Below are 23,077 nucleotides of genomic sequence, written 5' to 3' on the forward strand. Positions count from 1 at the left end.
ATTACAAATCTTCTACAAATGTATAATTTGCAGTGCAACCTATTAGTCATAGGTCACATTGTATACTCATTTGCAGACCAGGCAGAAGTGAAATTGTACATTCTAGTTTGTGAATGAGTAATTGCACTTTGGGCCCTCAGTGCTTTATTTTCAATCTCATGCCGAGTAGCAGTGGCAGCCGGCACCGATCGGGGGCGGGGATGTAAGAGACACAAACGTACCTGCTTGCTGCATCTCTCCTCCGCATCCCTAGTCGTCTCTCTCGGCCAGAACAGGAAGAAGGAAGCACCAGGCTCCTCATAGCCAATCACAATGCTGCAATGCAGCGTTGTGATTGGTCTGAGTGCCGTGTAGTATGATCACAATGCTGAATGATAATTCCACCTATCAAAAAATTCAGACTAACCCCCAAAAGGACATTGTCAAAAAAATCCAACTTTTAACAAATGAGGCCCTTATTAATGGAGATATTACAAATCAGGTACACGAATTTTTAAATACCAGTAGTAATAAAACAGCTTGTATCTATGGCCTTCCTAAGATACATAAGAGTGCAATAGATCAGCCATATAGACCTATTGTATCAACGATTGGTACACCAACTGAAGCTCTCTCTAAATTCGTAGACCATTTTTTGAGGCCACACATTCCAAAAATTAAATCATATGTCAAAGACACGGGACATATGATTAATATTGTGGAAGATCTAGAATTCGTTCCGAATAGAGACATATTGGTCACTATGGACATCACGTCCTTGTATAGTAATATCCCCATCGACGAAGCCATTAGGGCAACGGATCAATTTATTGACAAGCATAACATAGATTGTCCAAAAAGCTTTGTAATTGACTGTTTATATATTGTCTTGACTGAGAATATTATCGAATTTGGCGATTCCATATACCGCCAACTCAGAGGAGTCAGTATGGGTGCCTCTGTTGCCCCATCGATAGCAAACATTTATATGTCTGCCTTTGAGGACCGATTTATTGACAACGAGGTGGCCCCCTTTTTTGAATCTATTTCCCATTGGTCCAGATATATAGACGATATCTTTTTTATCTGGACCAATGGGAATGACTCCCTCTTAGAGTTTTTGGAATGGATCAATTTGACAGATGAAAATTTACATTTTACAGCTCAACATAGTACGAGCCAGGTAGAATTTTTAGATTTGTTAATTCGTGAAAACAACAACAAATTGGAGGTTGATCTGTATGTGAAAAGTACAGCCCGTAACACGCTGTTACATTTCAGTAGTTTCCACCCCAAGAGTCAGCGGGAAAGTATCCCTTTCTCGCAATTTCTTAGAGTGCGCAGAAATTGCACTAACCTTGCTGACTATGATAAACAGGCGTCAATCATTCGCAAGAAGTTTCTCGAGCGTGGATACCCACACAGGCTTATAAGAAGCTCTTATAAGAGAGCCCGTTTCTTTGATCGCGACGCACTGCTAACTCCCAAAGAACAAACGGTAAAAGACCAATTGGTATGCGTAACTACTCATTCTACACTGAATGAGCGTATACGTCAGATAATTAATGCTAGTTGGCATCTGTTGAATTGCAATCCAACGTCGAGTGAAAAACTACCAAAACCATTATTTGCATTCAAAAGAAACAAGAATCTTAAGGATAAAATAGTCCACTCCAGATTTAATACCAACATCTCCAACAATGGCCCCATACAGAGATCATTGCTAAATAATCTGCCAGTACGTGGAACAGTAAAATGTTCCTCGTGCAAATCATGCAACAACATTATCGGAGGTGAGGAATTTACTCACAACGGTTACACGACAAAGGCAAATGATCTCTGGAATTGCAATACTACAAATGTAATCTACTTTATAAGATGTGTATGTGGCCTGGGTTATGTCGGCGAAACCTGTAGGTCCATCCAGGTCCGCATAACAGAACACAGGTCCGCGATTAGGACTCACAAAGTGGCAGCACCACTAGTTAAGCACTTCCTTGAAGAAAACCACAAACCCGAGGACTTCCAATGGCGCATCCTTGAAAAAATAAGAACTCCCGATAGTAAAGGGGGATGTGCCATTAGGAAGAAAAGAGAAGTCTTCTGGATTTTTGTTCTTAATACATATAGGATCGGGCTGAATTGCGATATCCCCTGGGAGAACGCAATCATGTAAGGAAACAGTAGATATATGGTATAGTACCATGATATGGTATAGTACCATAATGTGGCCCATCGTCCCCTATATAAAGATAATGTAATATCTCTTTGCCTATGAAGACCATTATAGCTAATAGAGATATACATATGTCACCCTTAACGAATGCCATCTGTTCGTGTCAAGAAAAAAACCCCTTTTTCTCCTTTAAATAGATTAAAATTATAAATTATAAGGCAATGGACTGACAACTTGCATATGTAAAAGGCCTTTGAATCGTGTATGACACGTACATGTCAGTGCACTGAATGCGTTATGTTTACCTGAATCGCATTTATTCGTAACATTATACATTGGCTATATTGTATATATGCCTTTAAACGTTTACCTTCAGATTCTTGGACCCCTTGCGTCATGACCTCATTGGGTCACATGTGCGCGTAGCTACGTACAATTTAGACCTGAACACGTTAAAAGAAGGACTCCGTGTTCACACACGGAGGATATCATTTCCAACGGTCGGGAGACGCCAGCGGCTATAACCTGCCTGTCCGCGGCTCGACTTTTTTGACTCTGTTACATCCTGATTAGAGGTAAGAAGCGCGATAGATAACTACCGATCTACTTTAGACAGCTACAAGCTGTTCGAAGTGTTCTTTGAATGAGCGTTTTTGATAAACAGAAAAAATGATTCTAGATTAATGTGTTTTTTCCAGTAAACACCGGCGTAATTCCAAAATACAAAGGACAGACCGGATTAAAGAGTTGAAAGTACTTTACTCCATATCTGGGAACGTAAAGCCCTATATCTACGTAAAAATTATGAGATAATATGTCACTAGAATACACATAAAAAGTAAGTGAAAATAATACCCTAAGATAGACTTACAATGTTGTAACTACCAAATATCTTATATAAGCTTTATTTAGTAATTTTGGTTCTTTTATTAACAGCTTTTGCACCGGACATTGTTGAAAGGAAAACAAATAGATTGACGAGTGGCGATCTATCACTGTAGAACTTACCGGGGTGAGCCTTTTAGTCATCTAAAAATTTAAGATTTCTTGTACGCTATAGAGTATGATTGGTAAAATAGCGCCGGTTTACTCCAAAGGTAGCTCTAAAATGAATTTCTCGCTACTTACTGCGTTTAGCTATTCCGGCTTCATTTGAGGCATTTAAGAATTCCTAGAGTCTGGATGTAACAGGTAATATTGAGTCTGAGTAGTAAGTTCCCCCTTTGTTGACCTTTACAAAATATAGTATATTCCTTATGGTTCTATTTAGAACCAATAGATTGTCTAACAGAGAGGCCTTAAACTTGTATATCGAATCCTTGTAATTATCGTTATGTGTAATACGAATTTTTATTGATAATTGCAGACATAAATTGACACCCCTGTCTGATCATAAATGGAGTGTCCTCTATATAGATATGAAGTAATCTGATCATATGAAGACTGATTTTTTTTAATTGAAGTAAGTATAATATATATAAAATATGGAGACAACACATTTTTTTGAAAGAAAATAGATTGAGGTAATTTGAGTATCAGCAATTGAGTGCCTTTTGCATTAATAATTCTTGGCCCTTTAGAATGTTAGTATAAAAAAATGATTATCTAGCATTTCCACTGCTCATTGCTTTTAGATTCAACTAACAACTGCTCTAGAAGTCTATTAGGAGATGAGACCTTCTTCTCTTTTAATTAACTGTTTATCAAAAAAGACAGCTAGGTAAAGTTAGGGAAATGTGAACAAATTGTATTTGTTACTGGTTTTTAACATACGAATGTTATGCTGGCTGCATTTTTAGGTGATATATTGATGAAGGAGGGAATGTATATATGTCTTTTTCAACAGTTAAAATTAATATGAAAGAATTTTTGGGAATAAAATGAATTGTTTGTAAAATATTCCTTTTCTTTTTTTATACATATGTTACAGTACAAACTTGTGGCTCCTGAAGAAGGCGTTTGTGGAAACGCCGAAACGCGCGTCGAACAGATTATGTTTTGCCACCCATTGTGACATGGTTGATTTTAATTGCTGAAGTAGGGACAACTTTGGTTGTCACCAGCTGAGAATATATGTAACTAGATTATTTGAGATAGGAATTTTTATGAGAAGTGTTTAAGAACTGTGTCCTTTTGTCATTTTTAATTATTGTGATGTTATCCTTTTTTTGTGCTATATGTATGTTTATTAATTCCCCTCCTCTCTCTCTTTTTTAAAAAAAATGTATTAAAAATTGAGCATACGAAGTAGATCTGTTTCTATTTTATTTTGATTATATATAATGTTTATGAATTTTTGTATTTTATGAATTTTCCTAGCCAGCTGTCCTATTTTAATTGTCTGTTTATACAAAGTGGTTCGGCGCTCAGACAGGCAGTGGGAGCCTGGGCATGTCCTCCACCCGGGCTGTAATGCATCCTGGGTGGAGAACATACAAAGTGCACATGAATGTTTGGCTGACCCGAGACAGCGGATCAAACATTTATGCACACGTATAGTGGGGAAACCACTCCTCCCCCTGTGAGCAGCCTGGCCCCGCCCTCCCGCAAAGCTGCCGCAGCAGGAGAACATAAAATGACATCATCCAGTTATTATCATTTTATGTTTCCTTTATTTCACTGCTGTGTCGCAGTGTAGCAACGCTCCTTCGCCTTAGCAGAGGAGCCTCCACTGCCCAGTAGTCTAAATAAATAATCATCATTAGGCTTTAACACTCTGTTGCATTAAACACTTGTAGCTGAAACATGAAGGACCCTGCGGGTGAGATGGTCAAATCCTGCAAGGTTGACTCGGCTTCCCATCTTTCAGAGGTTGGTAAACTGAGTACTGTTAAATTAGGGAAGAGTAACCCACAGCACTTAGAAATGGTAGAGTGCATGAAGCCCAAATCAATCCTGGTGCCTCGTCACCCGCTGCCTTCGAAAGGATATGTCAATATCCTGAGAGAGAATGCCTTGATATTTCTAAGGGAAAGTATGCACTGGATTGAAGAGGGGTGTCTTCAAAACATGAAATGTGTTCATGTGCAAAAGTGATCAGTGATCACTGTTCCCATTATGGAGACTGGACACACACTGATAAATCAATCCTTTTATTGAGAGCAAAGCATAGTACCAACAGTTGGATTCCCAAGTCAGGCTTCTTTGGAGAAAGAGGTGTGTATCTGTCTGTGGACCTTCCTCGGTATGGTTGAGAAGACCTGGGATTGCTCTTTCTTCATTGATTATATTAATATCACACTAAAGCTACAGGTTCTTCAGCAGAAGGTGAAACGTATTCGATGATGATTGGCCATGACCTGTTGAAATTAATCCTTCACAATCTCAGACTTGGTTGACGAGTGGCCCAGTTAATTCTGATATGTAAGGTAGCTCCTGAAATTAAGAGTTCCGAGATATACACGGCACTTTCACAATTTTCCATGGGTACATTTCAGCTGATCAAACCAGCCAATATTTACCAAGAGAAAAATGCCTGGGAAAGAGGGAGAGATTCAGATTCTGTGGAGTTGAGCGCTAAAACCTTCATGTTAGGCCCCATTTTTGAGGCCGAACCTAGAACTATCTAATTATTGCAAATGATAAATTCAAACAACTTGGTATCAGATTTCATTGGGTAGGTGAATTTTCGAGTTCAGTACCGGGACACTCGTAATTTAAAGAATTAAGTGATAAAGGCCTATTGAGCCTGATATGGCCCTCTTTAAAAGTGCCAGGTGTTGGCTGGTATTTAACGACTCAATTAAATCTGGGTTGGATTTTATTGCGCCTCATAAATTACTTCCAAGTAGGAGTTTGTCCTCGAAAAAAGTGAATGATATTCAGATGTAATACTTCACACACCAAAATCCACATATCCTGATAATTATCAGGGATATTTGCCATGATAAATGTCGGCAGGTTTGATCTGCCACAATTTATCGGATAAAAACATGTGGACAGCAGGGTTAGCAGCAAAACTTATAATTCTGGTATTACGATAGTAACAGGAACCACCTCACATACTGCAATTAACTGGGCCACTCCTAATGAGGGTTAAAGAAAACTGTTTGCATACTTACAAGAGTCGTAGTAATGAAACAAGAGGGATTTCCAAAAACCCGAGCAATTGTAACATGTCAACGAAGTCATGAGATTGTCATGCCCTGATAATTACTGGGTGATGTGAAGTACAGCAGTGTGAAGCACATCACTTCTGCCGTGGATAAAATATACGCGATATGAGCAATGTACTCACTTGATCTCTTGCAGATTGCATAAAGATGGAAGACACTTTATAAGCACGCTCATCATTTTTTCATCAATTTTCCAGCCTTTTGGAAAGAAAAAAGAACAGAATGGTCTTTATATAATACTGTGACAGCGTACAACTTCGTACAGCATAGTTGCATTTCAGAAAGTCATCCTGGCTCTGGTCATTTCTGAAATAGCCTACTGCCATGCCTTATATGTAGGCTCTCAAACTCACCTTCTAAATAAGTAACAGATACTTCAAAATGCGGCAGCCAGATTACTGATGAACCTTCCAAAATTCTGTTAAGCCTCTCAAGCCATTAAAGAACTGCATTGGCTCCCCATCAAGGCACGAATAAAGTTTAAGGTCTTATGTTGGCTCTATAAGGTCCAGCACCAGGTTGGACCTCGCTTCCTGCAAGACATTTATTTTTAAATGGTATTCTCCTTCTCGTGCTCTACGGTCTATCAATGCTAGGAAAGTCCTTGTCCCTAGAATAAAAGGAGCACATTGGGGAAAAATAAGTTTTCCTTACTCCGCACCCAAGGAGGAGTTCTCTGCCCAACCACCTAAGATCTCAGCCTAACCTCTTGAAGTTCAGGAAGGAACTGAAACGTGGATCTTTAGCTCCTAGGTCTAAAATTCCTTTGAAATTTGTCTAAATATTTCTCTGTATCTGGATCCCAGGTTTGGTTGTATACCCTCACCTTCACACTGTATGCATAAGGAGTGCACAACCTTAAATTAAATTAAATGCATCTGTTTAAAGGGAGTATAGTACTAGGTTAAGGATCAACTAGAAATCACAAATAAGGAAAAAGCTAATTACGTGCAATCCTGGTTCTCTATCATGTCTTAAGATGTGAATTGTCGCACAAGTTACTACTTGTGTAACGATATATCTGTAAGAGACATTAGTTAGTCATAGATTCCCTACCTTAAGAACTGACGTCAGCACACATGTGTGGCGCCTAAGTAGTCTCCGTGACGTAATCTCTGCACCTACAAACGCCAGCGACAGACGCGGAGCCGCTCGACACCACCTTCCGACGCGCATGTGTACTGCTGACGAAAAACTGAAAGAGTGACAGTAGCTTGTCTTTAAGAGGGATAAAGCATCAAGAAACCAAAAAACTGGACAATCGGTGTCCCACAGTGCCTCTGTGGGGACAGCAGGGCTGAAGCCCTGATCTGAGGGAAACTTTCACAATGCGGGATGGTTGGCGAGTCTAAGTTAGGCACATATAGGTGGTGAGGGGGCAACCATCAGAAGTGACCCTCCTCAGGCCACATGGAGAATCAGTGGCAGAGTAGGGACCGTGACTTGCAGAGTGGTAGGTGAGCTCTGGTTTTGCAATATCCTGGTGTGGTGCTCCTGCTGATGTGTCAAGTGTGAGGAACAAAAATACTCCCAATTACACTTTTTTTGTTCGAGGTAATTTCTCAATAAGTGTATATCGTACGGGCTGGCATCTATTGTGGTATGGAATATGCACTTAACCACTCAGGGTATTGGAATCATGCTAATCATGTCCTTGTTGTATAGGGGAAAAAAACAAGTTCTTTTTTTAGTTACCCTCACACACCCTAGTGGTGTCATGCTTCATCATCGGGTCACCCCGACCCCTAGAAGTCGAGGTAGGCTCAACCACAGTGTTGGGTAGCTCTTAATTAGATGAAGGCAGGGGGACTTAAATATAAGAAACCTAGATCCGACCCCTGGTTTCCCTTTATTCTTGGGTCAGATCTGGTTATTAAAAAATTAATAAAAACGGGTCTCTTTGGAATTCGATGGTCCTAAGACCCTAGTGTAATTGCCGACATGTTTCAGTCCAGAGGGGCCATAAAGGTCTGGGACTTTCTTCAGGGCAAGTGTTGAATCCCCCTCTATGTTTAGGGAATTATAGGCAGGAGGTCCCTATCCTATATATCTATCAAGGGAAGAGTAGCTTCTCCTTGCTGGTGTATTAGTGTGTTTCTGTATCGCCAGGTTCCATCTGTAGGGCACAAGAAGGTTAAAAGAAACATAATCACATATACATTATAGCTGCACAATCGTTGCATAGTGCATAATCCATAAACATGCATGCTTGCTTGCTTCAGTGTGCATGCCAAAGGAGTGGGAAAATGTATCCAGCTCAGTGCCAGTCAACCGTAAAGTGACAGTGACCGACTTGTTTAAAGTGACAGGTTCACCTAATCATCCCTTATATTCTAGTGCCAGCTTGGTATATAGAATATGTAAGATAATGAATAAAATACCAGTAAGAAAGTCTCAATTGCAAATGAACGTATATATGTAAAACACCTATCATGCTTGTAGGATTCCAAACATACTCATACCATGTGCGTGTTAATTTGTTAATATAGTGCTTTCGGTAATTCATTTGTTCAAGCATACCACATGCACGTTAGTTTTTTCATACGCCCTTACCCAAATTTTGGGGGTGTTTTGCCACTCACAATGTGGAAAAGTAAATTTTGCCATGTTCTGTGTCCCTACGTGTCATCCATCATATGTTATGTGTGCATGATTAAATATGCATATGTACTCCCCATGTCCGATTAATGACGCAATTACAGTTGTGTCCACCTCTAGTATGCCAGTTTTCAGTCCTCGTGAATACTACGAATATCAGGCCTATGTAAAGCTACGTTGCCACGTTTCTCAGTGTGCACGTTATTCTATTATAAAGTCCCCGTTTCTAGGCCTCAAAAGGGCCTGGACATCAGATTCAGCTCCTGTCTCCAGAAACCTCGCTGAGGAGCGATACAGCCCCCACCTGTATCCTCGACCCTTCACTTACTTCCTGCCTTGCAGTGCCCGGTGCAGCCTGGCTCTGCCTCTGAGTCTGCCAAAAGTATGTTATAGTTCCAGTTATCAGTCCAGTCCTCCTTCTCTGCATTCCTAAACTACTGAACTGCATCAATAGTTTCCGTCATTGTCTAGCCTTTTCGGCTCCACGTTAGAGAAATACTGCATTTAATGGTCATCTAATATTCTTCATCACGCACTACATGTAGAATAATGCATGGTCCAGTCTTAGAATCAAGTCAGCCTTTCCCCTCCTAACTTCTAGTTTATATCAACATGTTCTCTAAACACCAGATACTAGATACTGCTTAGGTACATGTCGCCCTGACTCTCCAGACTTCAGTCTCTGCTCCTAGCACAGAGTTCATAGCCCCCAGCTTCTCCTAGTAATACGTCATTGCCAGTTTGCGCGCACCATCAGGTTAGAGGTCCCGGCTCCTTAGGTAGCCCCCTCCATGGTTTCCGCCCCATTCATGACATATTCTGTTACGTTTGCATCACATGTCTATGTATACGCCCTGTTACACCTCTTTTCGCCCTTATCTTTCGCGACTGCTACGCGTCACGCCTTCTGCTCCACCCACTGCTACGCCTACTGCAATGTAATGCTATGTGTTTGCGTTATGTATATATGCTCATGTATTGTTATTAAAAGTCAGCGCGCTCATCCCAGACCCAGCCCCAGCAGCTGCTGGGCCCTGCCATCCTATTCCTATGCAGGTTGTCCTGTTCCTGTCCTTATGCTGTATTAAACCTGCAAAACTCCTACTACCTCGAATCTTGACTCTTATTTATTTGAGCTATCTGTTATGATATATGTCTAGTCAAAAAGAGAGGTATTATTTATTTATTTACCACATAATGGCGCCCGAACAGGGACTTGCCCTTTCCCCACGCGTCGGTGAAGCCACGCCGACCCCCTGACCCTCTGCAGTCGTGACGGAACTCTTCTGTGCACCGGCAGATATTTCTGCTTCAAGTATCCCTCAGGCCCACGGAGGAGACGGAGGAGGCGGTCCAGCATCCAAACGAGACGGTGGAGGAACGCGGCGAGTCCCGACCAGAGCCCAAGCCAAGAGTTCAAGGTCCGAGGTATCCGGAGGCCCACCCGTAACAGAAGTCCGAAGTTCGTCGTCCGTCGTCGTAGCAGTCCAGTCCAGTCCGAGGCTTTCCGTTCTTGCTGCCCGGTGAGTACCATTACTGGGGTAGTATCTAGACAGGGTCAATCTAAATTGACTCTGGTCCGTGGGTTGGTGGTACACAGACTCACAAACGAAGTGTTCACCTAGGTGGATACGGGTCTTGATGCGTCCCTTTATGGGACCGGTATGTTCCGTACTGTTTCAGCAGTGCATCCAGTAACTCTAGTCTGTTCCGTTCTCGAGAAATTCTTGTGTTTCTGTTCTCAGTATTCCAGGTAATATTCTGTCCGAACTGTTATGTTATGATTGTTTCTCGTGTATTGTATTGTGTTCCGATTCAAGTTTACAATGTCTCTCTTTTCGAGATTACGTCAGCTAAAAACTAGAAAGGGTTTGTTAGAAGAAGCAGTTCCTGTCCCGCCGAGGGACAGTCCAGGTCACTTTATGTATCAGAAGCATGGCATAAGCGCCATATTGTATCTAGATTTATGGGTAGAGTATACCAAACAGTTAGAAGAAAAGTATAGATGGCCCGTATCGGGTACATGGGATGCCGAGTGCATCATGCGAGTAGAAGAAGCATTATGGAAAAAGAAAGCCAGACAGTCACAGAAAGACGCCATTGAGTTATGGCGTAAAGAATCTCATAAAAGAACTGAAAAGGAAATCAGAAAGTCAGAATTAAGTAGAGAATCCTTAGAACGAGCACAAGAAAAAGAACTAATCGAGATTGGTGAACAAGTCAAAGCCGAACAGTCAGACAGACAGAGGCATGCCCTTATTAGGGGTATGTATCCTCTCCTTGCCGAGGGCTTGCCAAAAGCGACCCCAGAGGCATCCAGTAATTTCCCGCCACCATTAGTTCCGACCAAGCTACGTCACAAACAGACCGCAGCTGATATTTTTATTTCGTCCTATTTGGACGATACAGTCCCAGAATATGCAAATCCTGTTCGCGCTCCGCCAGTCCCTGTAAATCAGGCACTTCCCGCTCCTCCAGACACCGGAGTACCTGTTACGGTACCCCCGGTCCAGCCCGCCATACAAGTCCAGCCTGCATTTCCATTCCCCACTCTGCCAGGACGAAGAGCCTCAGTAGACCTAGACTCCAGTTTAGGGGCCGCAGGGGGAGGTCCTCCTCAAACCCCGCCGCCACACAAGCGTTTAACGACAGCCGAGTTACATGCACAAGCGTCACAGCGTACGCCCAGACATCAGACTGTAGCAGAAATAAGAAAATCCCTTGCCGAATGCGGCTATGATCCAGTCCCAGGCGAGGATAATATGGTTTTATATTCATTCCGCGTAAGAAAGGTGGCCGAGTATCTAGTCACCTTACCGAATATGAAAGAAGATCTAGACAGAATATATCGTTTCATCCGTACAGGGGATGATCCAGAAAGTATTAGCGAGGCCATGTCTCAAAGGAAAGCCGAGATCCAGCTCATGATATTAAAGTTTCTGATCAATTGTCTAATAAGAGAACAAGATTATCCGTCTAAAGATCCGGCCGTAATGAAAATCCTGACAAGGTGGAGTGATAATATAGCCGAGGGTAAGCACAAGACCGTCGGTGCTATGGATAGTATGTACAAGAAAATCCGTAGAGAAATAATAAAGATACACGAACAACGTAAAGCAGCACAAGTAAGCGAGAAAGAAAGTAATTCTGATACTGAAGAGGTAGAAGACGAAAATTCCGCCAGAATAGCGTATGTAGGAAAATCTAGATTTCCAGATCGCCATTTACGCCTAGAACACAAGTCTATTTTTCATTCTCCAGCACCAGAACAAGGTTCACTAGAACAAGTATTTCAAGCTACCGATCACATTCTGAAATCACGAATCGGTTACAGTGAGTTAAGTACCATGCATGAACAAGAACTAGCCCGATCAGCAGTCCGATGGATTACTGATTCTACCACTTTTCCAGACGAAATAGTGGCACAAATGTTTCTGAAAATGCCCCCAGCCGAACAACGACTGGTGGGTATGTATATGATCCAGCACCTCATTACATTGTATGAGGGTCAGCACTCTGATCCAGGTCCGTTACATGATGTCCTGAACGAGTTACTCCAGTATAGATGGAAAGGTCTAGGTACCGACTTAATTAGTGTCATTCTAGAACAACGTCACAAATATAGAACGTTTTTGAACCCGCATTTTGTTCATGTCTCACCCCCAGAAAGTAAACCATTTTACATGGAGAGACAGAATCCGTTACGAGAAGTCCACCCAGTTAAAGGAACGGGTGGCGAAATGCAGCGAGTGTTTGTATACACTCCAATTACAAAGATGGAACTCCTCGAGATGAAGAAATTAATTCCCTGTCATGACAAAGATCCAGCAGGGTTCCATAGAGAATTAAAAGACATGCTCCGTATGGGAGAATACACATATCCAGATATAATTAAAATGTTAAAGGTTCTGCTGCCCGCAGGGGTGTATGAAAAGCTCAAGGAAAAAGAATGGGAGGTGGGAGAGAAAAAGATCGATTGGGCAGTTCTAGAAGCCGAAGATAAGGCACGAGTACCAGGTACCGGTCTTGGAGATAAATGTAAAGAATTACCAGAATTATTAATACAAGTTTTACCCAGATTATTGACAACGAGAAAAGAAGACTGGGATGCAATCTCAGCCTGTAAACAAAAGCAAGATGAGGATATTAGTGATTTTTATTCTAGATTTGAAAAATGTTTCAGTATCAACAGTGGCCTCAAGACAAGTAGTGAGTCATACCCTCACCTTTTTGTTACTAAATTAGTCGAGAATTCAAGTCCACAAATTAAAAATCGAGTTTTGAAAGTCGAAAGTACCTGGCAAGCTAATACCCCGTCCCAGATGTTGCAAATGCTTCAATACCACCAGAATAGAATCAGAGAAGAACAAGAACACGAAAGAAAACGTATGAAAGACACGAAAATGAAAGTACTAGTTGCACAATCTGTTCCTCAAGACAGTCAGAAGAGGGGTCCGAATCAAGCCAGTCATCCTGCAGCTCCCGTTAAAGGGAACTGCAATTATTGTAAACAGCCAGGTCATTTCATAAATGAGTGTGCAGTTCTGAAACACAACATAGCTACCGGTAAGACTAAAGAAAGACCACGTCCGCCTAGACAAGAACAAGTTTCACAGATTCCTCAGCCACAGAATGCACCACAGACAGTTACCGCACCGCAGCCTATCGCTGCAACACAGCATGTTACATCGCAGATGTACCAGTATGCACAGTCTGAGTATCCAGAGTACCAGCAGTATTCATGAAACAGCCTAGAGAGGGAGGTAGGCTTGCCTCTCATCGAGATACCTGTAGATCAAGAAGGTCCCTATGTTCACAGTCAAGTATTAGGGAAAGACAGAAAGTTTTTGATTGATACAGGGGCAAGTAGGACCACAATTAGTCACGCCGAAGTTCCAGGGGCTCCGCTCTCAGGCCCAAGAAATGTTTCCCTTGGATTTTCAGGAAAACCTATCGTAAATGAGATTTCAAAGCCAGTTATTCTAGAAGTAGGTCCATTGTCCCGCACTACTGATCTGTTACTTACTAAGTCATGTCCAGAAAATCTATTAGGCCTTAAGACACTGAAAGAGTTAGGTGCAGTTATATGCTGTTCCCCAGAGGGAATACGATTGTTCCTACGAGACTTCAAGGGTCACTATGTATTACGAGATTTTGATTCAAGACTGTCTAATGTTCCGCAGCATTTATGGGCGCAAGGTCCAACTGATGTAGGTTACATGCAAATCACACCCTATCGTGTGACTCTCAAGCCAGGTGTAGTGTTACCACGAATCAGACAGTACAGATTGCCACCTGAGGCTGTAGCAGCCTTATCCAAAATTATTGACGAGCTCATGGCTCAAGGAGTGGTTGTAGAAACTGACTCCAATGTATGTAATTCTCCGATCATTCCAGTCATGAAACGTACTGATCCAAATGCACCCCCAGTATATCGATTAGTGATTGACCTACGAGAGCTTAATAAATGTATTATTCCGCAGTACCCAGTTGTCCCAGACATCTCTTCCCTATTAACGGCCATTGATTCCGAAGCCGCGTTCTTCACTGTCATAGACCTCAAGAACGCATTTTTCAGTGTTCCTATTCATCCAGACAGCCAGTTCCTTTTCGGATTTTGTTTAAATGGAAGGAGCTATATGTTTACACGAGCTCCTCAAGGTTTCACAGAAAGTCCTAGTATTTACAGTCAAGCACTCAAGAGACAACTAGACAACATTCACATGCCAACTGACACTGCACTGCTCCAGTATGTCGATGATCTACTGATCACAGCCCGTTCTGAACGTGGTTGCGAGCGAGCATCCCTTACAGTCTTGTATTTCCTAGCCGAGATGGGGCACAAGGTGTCCCCTTCTAAGCTTCAATTCTGTGTCCAGCAAGTGGTCTACTTAGGACACTTGCTGTCCAAGAGGGGTAGGCAGTTGACACCAGACCGTATCCAGTTAATAGCGAGTCTTCCACAGCCCAAGACCCAGAAGGAGGTACGTGCTTTTATCGGCCTTACTTCTTACTGCAGACAATGGATTCCTCAGTATGCATTTCTAGCCAAACCACTGATACAGTTAACGACACAGGAGGCAGCCGTATCGACTGTCCTCCCTTGGACATCTGAACATACACTTAGTTTCAATGAGTTAAAGAAAGCCCTATGCCAAGCTCCAGTTCTAGCGACACCGAACTACAGTAAGCCTTTTACACTTTTCGTTACTGAACGTGAAGGTACAGCATTATCTGTTCTCACACAAGATCAAGCAGGACAATACAAGCCTTGTGCTTATTTTTCAAGCACATTAGATCCTGTAGCCCAGGCGCTGCCTGCGTGCCTCAAGTCAGTTGCAGCCACAGCACTAGCTATCAGACAAAGTGATTCCATAGTCTTAGGACATACCTTGACAGTACAAGTTCCACATTCTGTGGAAGTTCTTTTAAACCGAACACAAACTCAGCACTTGACAATTGCACGTTTAACAGGTTATGAATTGACACTGTTCCAGCCACACATAGAAATCAGACGCTGCAACATCCTGAACCCTGCTACACTGTTACCATCAGTTAATTCAAATCCAGCCACACATGACTGTGTGGAAGTAGTTAACATCACGACAAAGCCAAGACAAGATCTGACAGATACTCCGTTACCAGACCCCGACCTGACACTTTATGTGGATGGTTCATGTATGAGAACTGGTACAGGAGAACTAGTCGCCGCGTATGCAGTGACTACTGACACCGAAGTTATTGAAACACACCGTATTGACACCCTGTCCGCTCAAGCAGCAGAGCTAGTTGCTCTGACACAAGCCTGCATACACGCCAAGAACTTGAAAGTTAATGTTTACACAGATTCACGTTACGCATTTGGAGTCGTACACGACTTCGGAGTGCTCTGGCAGGAGAGAGGTTTCATGACTTCTCATGGAACCAAGATTCAGCATGGTCTCCTTATTCAAGCCCTGTTAGATGCCATACACTTACCGACATCTATCGCTATCATGAAGTGCAAAGCACATACGAAAGTTACTGACATTATTTCTCAAGGTAATGATCTAGCAGATCGCACAGCCAAGCTTACAGCACAGACTCCAGACATTCAAGTTAATCAGACACATACTCCAGATCCGATTACATGCATGACAGTTAAGGACCCTACACAAGATGTCATAGATATCCAGTTACACGCTACTCCCGAAGAAATCAAGAAATGGTCCGAACAAGGAGGGGTCCAGACAGATCAAGGATGGTTAACGAAGGGTAGAGCCACATGGTTTCTCCCCGACTCTATGGTTCAAGTCATTATTAATACCGCACATAGTCCAGCACATTTAGGAGAAAAAGCTATGTTAGACAGTATCCAGAACATTTGGTTCAACAAGCATTTACGAGCTGCAGCCAAGCAGAAAGTCCGTACCTGTATGATATGTTGTCAGTTTAATCCAGGTAAAAGTGTCCCGGTGGAACAAGGTGGATTCCAGCCCCCTGACCACCCTTTTGAAGTCCTCCAGATGGATTATATTCAGATGGAGCGATGTCGAGGTTTCAAGTATGTCCTTGTAGTTGTATGCGCTTTGTCCAGGTGGACAGAAGCATATCCAGTCCCAGATTACACAGCCGCGACCACTGCCAAGCAGTTGGTTCGTGAGTTCTTCCCTCGTTATGGACTCCCTAGAGTCGTATATTCTGACAACGGCCAGCCATTCTCATCTGAACTCATGAAGCATGTTTCCCTTTTGCTAGGGTACCAGTGGAAGTTTCATTGTGTACGCCATCCTGAAGCAGCCGGTCTCGTAGAAAGACATAACCAGACCCTGAAAATCCGTATTGCAAAAGTGTGTAAAGAAAAAGGTGTGGACTGGCTAGTAGCTCTGCCAGTCGCTTTGTTTTATATGCGCATGGTCGCACATTCCAGATCAGGTCTGTCCCCGTATGAGGTCGTTTTCGGCCGCCCCCCAAATATGTGGGGTACTCCTAGACCCCGAAGTATTACCGATGTTTCAAGTAATATGCTGACAGATTACCTAGCTTCCTTGATGTCTGCCCTCAACTCATGTCGTTCACAGGTTGCTGCCGCATTTCCAGACAATACTGAGGTGGCACCGCACGAAATCGTTCCAGGATCCATGGTGATGGTCCGCAACTTTGACAGATCAAGTCCGCTGGAGCCTCGTTGGAAAGAGCCCCGACAGGTCCTCCTCACCACCCGTACAGCCGTGAAGTTGGAAGGACGCAAAGGCTGGGTGCACCTTTCTCATATTAAACTTTTTAATGGACTGAAACCCGTCTTAAAGAACATTTCCCAGGATTTGAAGGATTGCCAAAATATTGTTCTCAAGGACTGTCCCGCAAAAGACATTGCTACAACCCCTCCCCTGTTAGAGAAAACTCCACAACAGGAGTATAAACTAAAACTCCGGTCTAGTAAAATAAGTCAGTCAGTTTGATTGTCTAAGTCCTCCCCTAGGTGAAACGGTTAGACTGTTTCTGACATGTATAAAATAGACCCCCATAGTGAGAGAGTTAGTCAAAACTCAATCCGATGTATCGTTTTTCTATGTTTCATATTATTTCTCAGCCTTATGATTTCCTGCACCAGTTATGCATTTTTCTTGTATTTCCCAGTTCTTCATGTAAATAAGTCTGCTAATGCTACAGTAGAGCACACGTTTAGTGATCTGCCTCCTCATGAACTCTCTTACCGCCTCGCTATGCGAAATAACTCATTTATCCGCATGTTACATTACTCACACCAGTCCAGCAATGCCACTAATTGTTGGGTGTGTGGTCGACTCCCCCCTTTCCAGACACCGAAGGGAGTTCTGCCACTTTTTCCTTATCCATTTTCACATAATGGTTCGTGTGGAGCATGGTCCACGTTAACGTCATCCTCAACAGATATGTCTTTTCTTAACAGTACATGTTTTCCAGACAAGCAAGGTCTTCCCCACAGAACAGGGTTGGATCTAGAAAATGAAGTGTATAATTTAGGTAATTATTCTTCGAATTTCATGGTCCTGAATGTTCAGTCTGATACTACTCCAGACTTACCTGCTATTTCAGTACTACCAGTCAAAGGCGAATTATGTGTCCGAAATAAGGGTTCCATACATGTAGGACATAGTGAATGTACTACTATTGTCAAGTATAGTGACAGTGGGAAATCTATCTTTAAAGCTTCACGTCATTCTTATTTTATTTGTGGTCAAACTGCATATGTTCGTCTGCCCCTCGATTGGGAGGGAACCTGTTACATTGCCTTCCTACTGCCACCAGTTTTTCTAGCCCCACCTGATTATCATAGAAACACACATCTAGTACACATTAGACATAGAAGGGAGTCCCCAATTGTCGATTATACTGAAACTGCTCTAGAACAGTATACAGATTTCAACAGAGGTTTCTTTTTCTTTATAGGACCTATCCAGAATAGTAAGCTAATCCGTAGGTTAACCAGAACCCTTGAAGCTGTAATAAATGAGACTGCCTCTGCTCTAGGTAACTTAACTGAAGAGCAATCTGCTATGAGATTTGTCGTTTTACAGAATCGTCTCGTCCTTGACGTCATACTGGCCGATAGGGGCGGGGCTTGTAGAGTCATCGGATCTAGTTGCTGCATTTTCATTCCAAATAACGCGCCGTCTGTTTATTCAGCTATAACCAGACTCCATAAAATTGCCCATCTGATACACCAAGACCCAGGCACCTGGACATGGTCCGGTTGGTTCTGGAATATAATTTCCGCATGGGGATGGAAAATATTGTCCTTTCTAGGTATTGCAGTAGCGATCATATTCAGCTGCTGTCTCTGTATACAATGTGGCCCTGCGATTTGCGGCATTTGTGCTACCTCTTGTATTCCTAGTCCCAAGCCCCGTTCTAAATCCCGTTCCAGGATAATTCGAGACGAGCAAATGATACTGTATGAAATGATAGACGGTATCATGAAAATTGATGTTTCCTGATGGAAACGTAGTGACAAGGAGGGAATGTGGAAAAGTAAATTTTGCCATGTTCTGTGTCCCTACGTGTCATCCATCATATGTTATGTGTGCATGATTAAATATGCATATGTACTCCCCATGTCCGATTAATGACGCAATTACAGTTGTGTCCACCTCTAGTATGCCAGTTTTCAGTCCTCGTGAATACTACGAATATCAGGCCTATGTAAAGCTACGTTGCCACGTTTCTCAGTGTGCACATTATTCTATTATAAAGTCCCCGTTTCTAGGCCTCAAAAGGGCCTGGACATCAGATTCAGCTCCTGTCTCCAGAAACCTCGCTGAGGAGCGATACAGCCCCCACCTGTATCCTCGACCCTTCACTTACTTCCTGCCTTGCAGTGCCCGGTGCAGCCTGGCTCTGCCTCTGAGTCTGCCAAAAGTATGTTATAGTTCCAGTTATCAGTCCAGTCCTCCTTCTCTGCATTCCTAAACTACTGAACTGCATCAATAGTTTCCGTCATTGTCTAGCCTTTTCGGCTCCACGTTAGAGAAATACTGCATTTAATGGTCATCTAATATTCTTCATCACGCACTACATGTAGAATAATGCATGGTCCAGTCTTAGAATCAAGTCAGCCTTTCCCCTCCTAACTTCTAGTTTATATCAACATGTTCTCTAAACACCAGATACTAGATACTGCTTAGGTACATGTTGCCCTGACTCTCCAGACTTCAGTCTCTGCTCCTAGCACAGAGTTCATAGCCCCCAGCTTCTCCTAGTAATACGTCATTGCCAGTTTGCGCGCACCATCAGGTTAGAGGTCCCGGCTCCTTAGGTAGCCCCCTCCATGGTTTCCGCCCCATTCATGACATATTCTGTTACGTTTGCATCACATGTCTATGTATACGCCCTGTTACACCTCTTTTCGCCCTTATCTTTCGCGACTGCTACGCGTCACGCCTTCTGCTCCACCCACTGCTACGCCTACTGCAATGTAATGCTATGTGTTTGCGTTATGTATATATGCTCATGTATTGTTATTAAAAGTCAGCGCGCTCATCCCAGACCCAGCCCCAGCAGCTGCTGGGCCCTGCCATCCTATTCCTATGCAGGTTGTCCTGTTCCTGTCCTTATGCTGTATTAAACCTGCAAAACTCCTACTACCTCGAATCTTGACTCTTATTTATTTGAGCTATCTGTTATGATATATGTCTAGTCAAAAAGAGAGGTATTATTTATTTATTTACCACAACAGGACGAGGGTAGCAGTGTAATGGTCCTAATCGTATAGTGAAGGAATGACAGACAATATTATAATGAGGTGTTGTAAATCCGAGAGAGAGAATGCCTCGCAGTCTCGAAAGAAACCCCCAATACAATGGGCTGGTGCTTCGTGCTGGCACCAGCAATGCCCAGTTCTCGTGAAGATACATCTGAGACTTACTCGATTTGAGGCCTCACCGTCCTAGTAACTTATTATGTTATCTTTCGATGTCATGGGGCAATAACCGTTTCACAATAAGGATAATATTTTGTCAGTGTCATAAGTACGGGGCTACAGTGTAACATGTTTAATATGTCTGTTGCCACTAGGATATTATTTACTCCTGTTGTGTGGAGGGTCGTTGATGTATTCAGACCAAAAAGTAACTAGGCCATCTACTGTTGTTAAGAAGTAACTACCGTTTTTTTGAAAATCAACGACCCTCCACACAACAGGAGTAAATAATATCCTAGTGGCAACAGACATATTAAACATGTTACACTGTAGCCCCGTACTTATGACACTGACAAAATATTATCCTTATTGTGAAACGGTTATTGCCCCATGACATCGAAAGATAACATAATAAGTACATTGCGTGATTACATCACGAGCACCCATGTTATATGATGGGACCAGATGACCTTTTTATAACTTACACTGAAACATACGTAATAAGGACAGAGTACACCAAGTGTAATTGTGGGCTCTCTGATGGACCATTGTGCCCAGTCTTCCTTTATTCGACTTTGTTCTATAAAAGTAGACATCGGTACCTGGTAAGGAATAGCAGAACTTGTGCTGGGGAACTAAATTCCAAGTTTTACCGTCTCGGAACTCTGTCACGTCTTTTTAGAACTACAATTCCCATGAGTCCTGAGTAAAAAACACCGGAATCCCAAGAGTAAGGCCGCGACGTCATGACGTCATTTCCGGGTCATGCGTCAGAGTTACGCGGACCCAGCAAACTGATGGAATCTACCGGCATTTCATTTAAAGATCGTTCACTCGGCAGCACATTTCTGGATACAAGCCGGGGACCGGGAGGAACGAAGGTTACTAGGACGGCGAGGCCTCAAATCGAGTAAGCCTCAGCTGTATCTTCACGTGAACTGGGCATTGCTGGTGCTATAAAAAGCACGAAGCACCAGCCCATTGTATTGGGGGTTTCTTTCGAGACTGCGAGGCATTCTATCTCTCGGATTTACAACACCTCATTATAATATTGTCTGTCATTCCTTCACTATATGATTAGGACCATTACACCGCTACCCTCGGTCCTGTGAGTGGCAAAACACCCCCAAAATTTGGGTAAGTGCGTATGAAAAAACTAACGTGCATGTGGTATGCTTGAACAAATGAATTACCGAAAGCACTATATGAACAAATTAACACGCACATGGTATGAGTGTACGTTTGGAATCCTACAAGCATGATGGGTGTTTTACATATATACGTTCATTTGCAATTGAGACTTTTTTACTGGTATTTTATTCATTATCTTAAATATTCTATATACCAAGCTGGCAGTAGAATATAAAGGATGATTAGGTGAACCTGTCACTTTAAACAAGTCGGTCACTGTCACTTTACGGTTGCCTGGCACTGAGCTGGATACATTTTCCCACTCCTTTGGCATGCACACTGAAGCAAGCATGCGTGTTTATGGATTATGCACTATGCAATGATTGTGCAGCTATAATGTATATGTGATTATGTTTCTTTTAACCTTCTTGTGCCCTACAGATGGAGCCTGGCGATATAGAAACACACTAATACACCAGCAAGGAGAAGCTACTCTTCCCTTGATAGATATATAGAATAGGGACCTCCTGCCTATAATTCCCTGAACATAGAGGGGGATTCAACACTTGCCCTGAAGAAAGTCCCAGACCTTTATGGCTCCTCTGGACTGAAACATGTCGGCAATTACACTAGGGTCTTAGGACCATCGAATTCCAAAGAGACCTGTTTTTATTAATTTTTTAATAACCAGATCTGACCCAAGAATAAAGGGAAACCAGGGGTCGGATATAGGTTTCTTATATTTAAGTCCCCCTGCCTTCATCTAATTAAGAGCTACCTAACACTGTGGTTGAGTCCACCTCGACTTCTAGGGGTCGGGGTGACCCAATGATGAAGCATGACACCACTAGGGTGTGTGAGGGTAACTAAAAAAGAACTAGTTTTTTTTCCCCTATACAACAAGGACATGATTAGCATGATCCCAATACCCTGAGTGGTTAAGTGCATATTCCATACCACAATAGATGCCAGCCCGTACGATATACACTTATTGAGAAAGTACCTCGAACAAAAAAGTGTAATTGGAGTATTTTTGTGAATTTGAATTGTTTGGGAGGACGTACTCCAGTTTCCTTCCTCTCAAAACCCCCCTGATTATTGGTGAATTTACCAGTGATCTTTTGTATATTTCATTATTGCGCAGCGCACAGCTGTGGGTTTGTTAGAAGTGTGAGGACCATTTTGTGATCCACCACTAAATAACCTTTTTTTAAATAAATAACTCTGAATACTACCAGTTTTCAGTGGTCTCTTGCAGATTAGGACACATATACGTATTTGGTCCAAAACACGCAGCAGCGACACACCTTTAGGATTGCCATGGCTGACCTCATGGGGATAGGTTATACAGATGATGATGCATCGGCTATTTTAGCTGGACCATCATTGCTCTCTGATACAAACATCAATCAGAGCCTATCCCAATCACAGAATTGGGACGAACTTAAGGAACTTAAACGCTGCCAAATGAGGACATTATTGCATGGCGCAATTATGACCGAATACCTTAGGGGTAACGCAGCTCCAACAGGCTTGTTGGTGACCAATGCGCCACGAATATTCTTGGACGACCCCCTGTTCAAAAAAGAATGGTCACTTATTGCATGGCGCTGCTCTCGGGATTGACTAATCCGGATCATAAATACTGCTAAGCGCCTAGCAGATGCAATACAAATAAAGATCAAAACCAGTGAAGAC

General features: G+C 42.6%; 2 protein-coding genes across 9 annotated transcripts in view; one reads left to right on the top strand and one right to left on the bottom strand.

Moving 5' to 3' along the window:
* Window positions 1-23,077, bottom strand: part of LRRC71 (leucine rich repeat containing 71) — a 566,767-nt gene that overhangs the window by 300,095 nt on the left and 243,595 nt on the right. For all 6 annotated transcript variants that reach the window (XM_078669037.1, XM_078669036.1, XM_078669039.1 and 3 more), the window contains one exon: window positions 6,393-6,468. In XM_078669037.1, the coding sequence (XP_078525163.1) occupies window positions 6,393-6,468 (76 nt within the window). The remainder of the gene's footprint in view (window positions 1-6,392; window positions 6,469-23,077) is intronic.
* LOC144798270 (uncharacterized) lies at window positions 408-4,405 on the top strand. Of its 3 annotated transcripts, XM_078669043.1 has the most exons (3): window positions 408-3,167; window positions 3,522-3,617; window positions 4,086-4,405. In XM_078669043.1, the coding sequence occupies exon 1, from the start codon at window positions 686-688 to the stop codon at window positions 2,153-2,155; it is 1,470 nt and encodes a 489-aa protein (XP_078525169.1). In that variant the 5' UTR covers window positions 408-685; the 3' UTR covers window positions 2,156-3,167; window positions 3,522-3,617; window positions 4,086-4,405. The 3 variants fall into 3 exon arrangements, with proteins under 3 accessions (XP_078525169.1, XP_078525167.1, XP_078525166.1); XM_078669041.1 differs by having other exon boundaries at window positions 408-3,617; XM_078669040.1 differs by having other exon boundaries at window positions 3,522-4,405.

This window comes from Lissotriton helveticus, chromosome 12 (assembly GCF_964261635.1).
Source record: "Lissotriton helveticus chromosome 12, aLisHel1.1, whole genome shotgun sequence".
NCBI lineage: Eukaryota > Metazoa > Chordata > Amphibia > Caudata > Salamandridae > Lissotriton > Lissotriton helveticus.

Bases quoted from the DNA above. Each gene is read 5' to 3' on its own strand.
- LOC144798270 (XM_078669041.1), top strand. From the start codon at position 686: ATGATTAATATTGTGGAAGATCTAGAATTCGTTCCGAATAGAGACATA.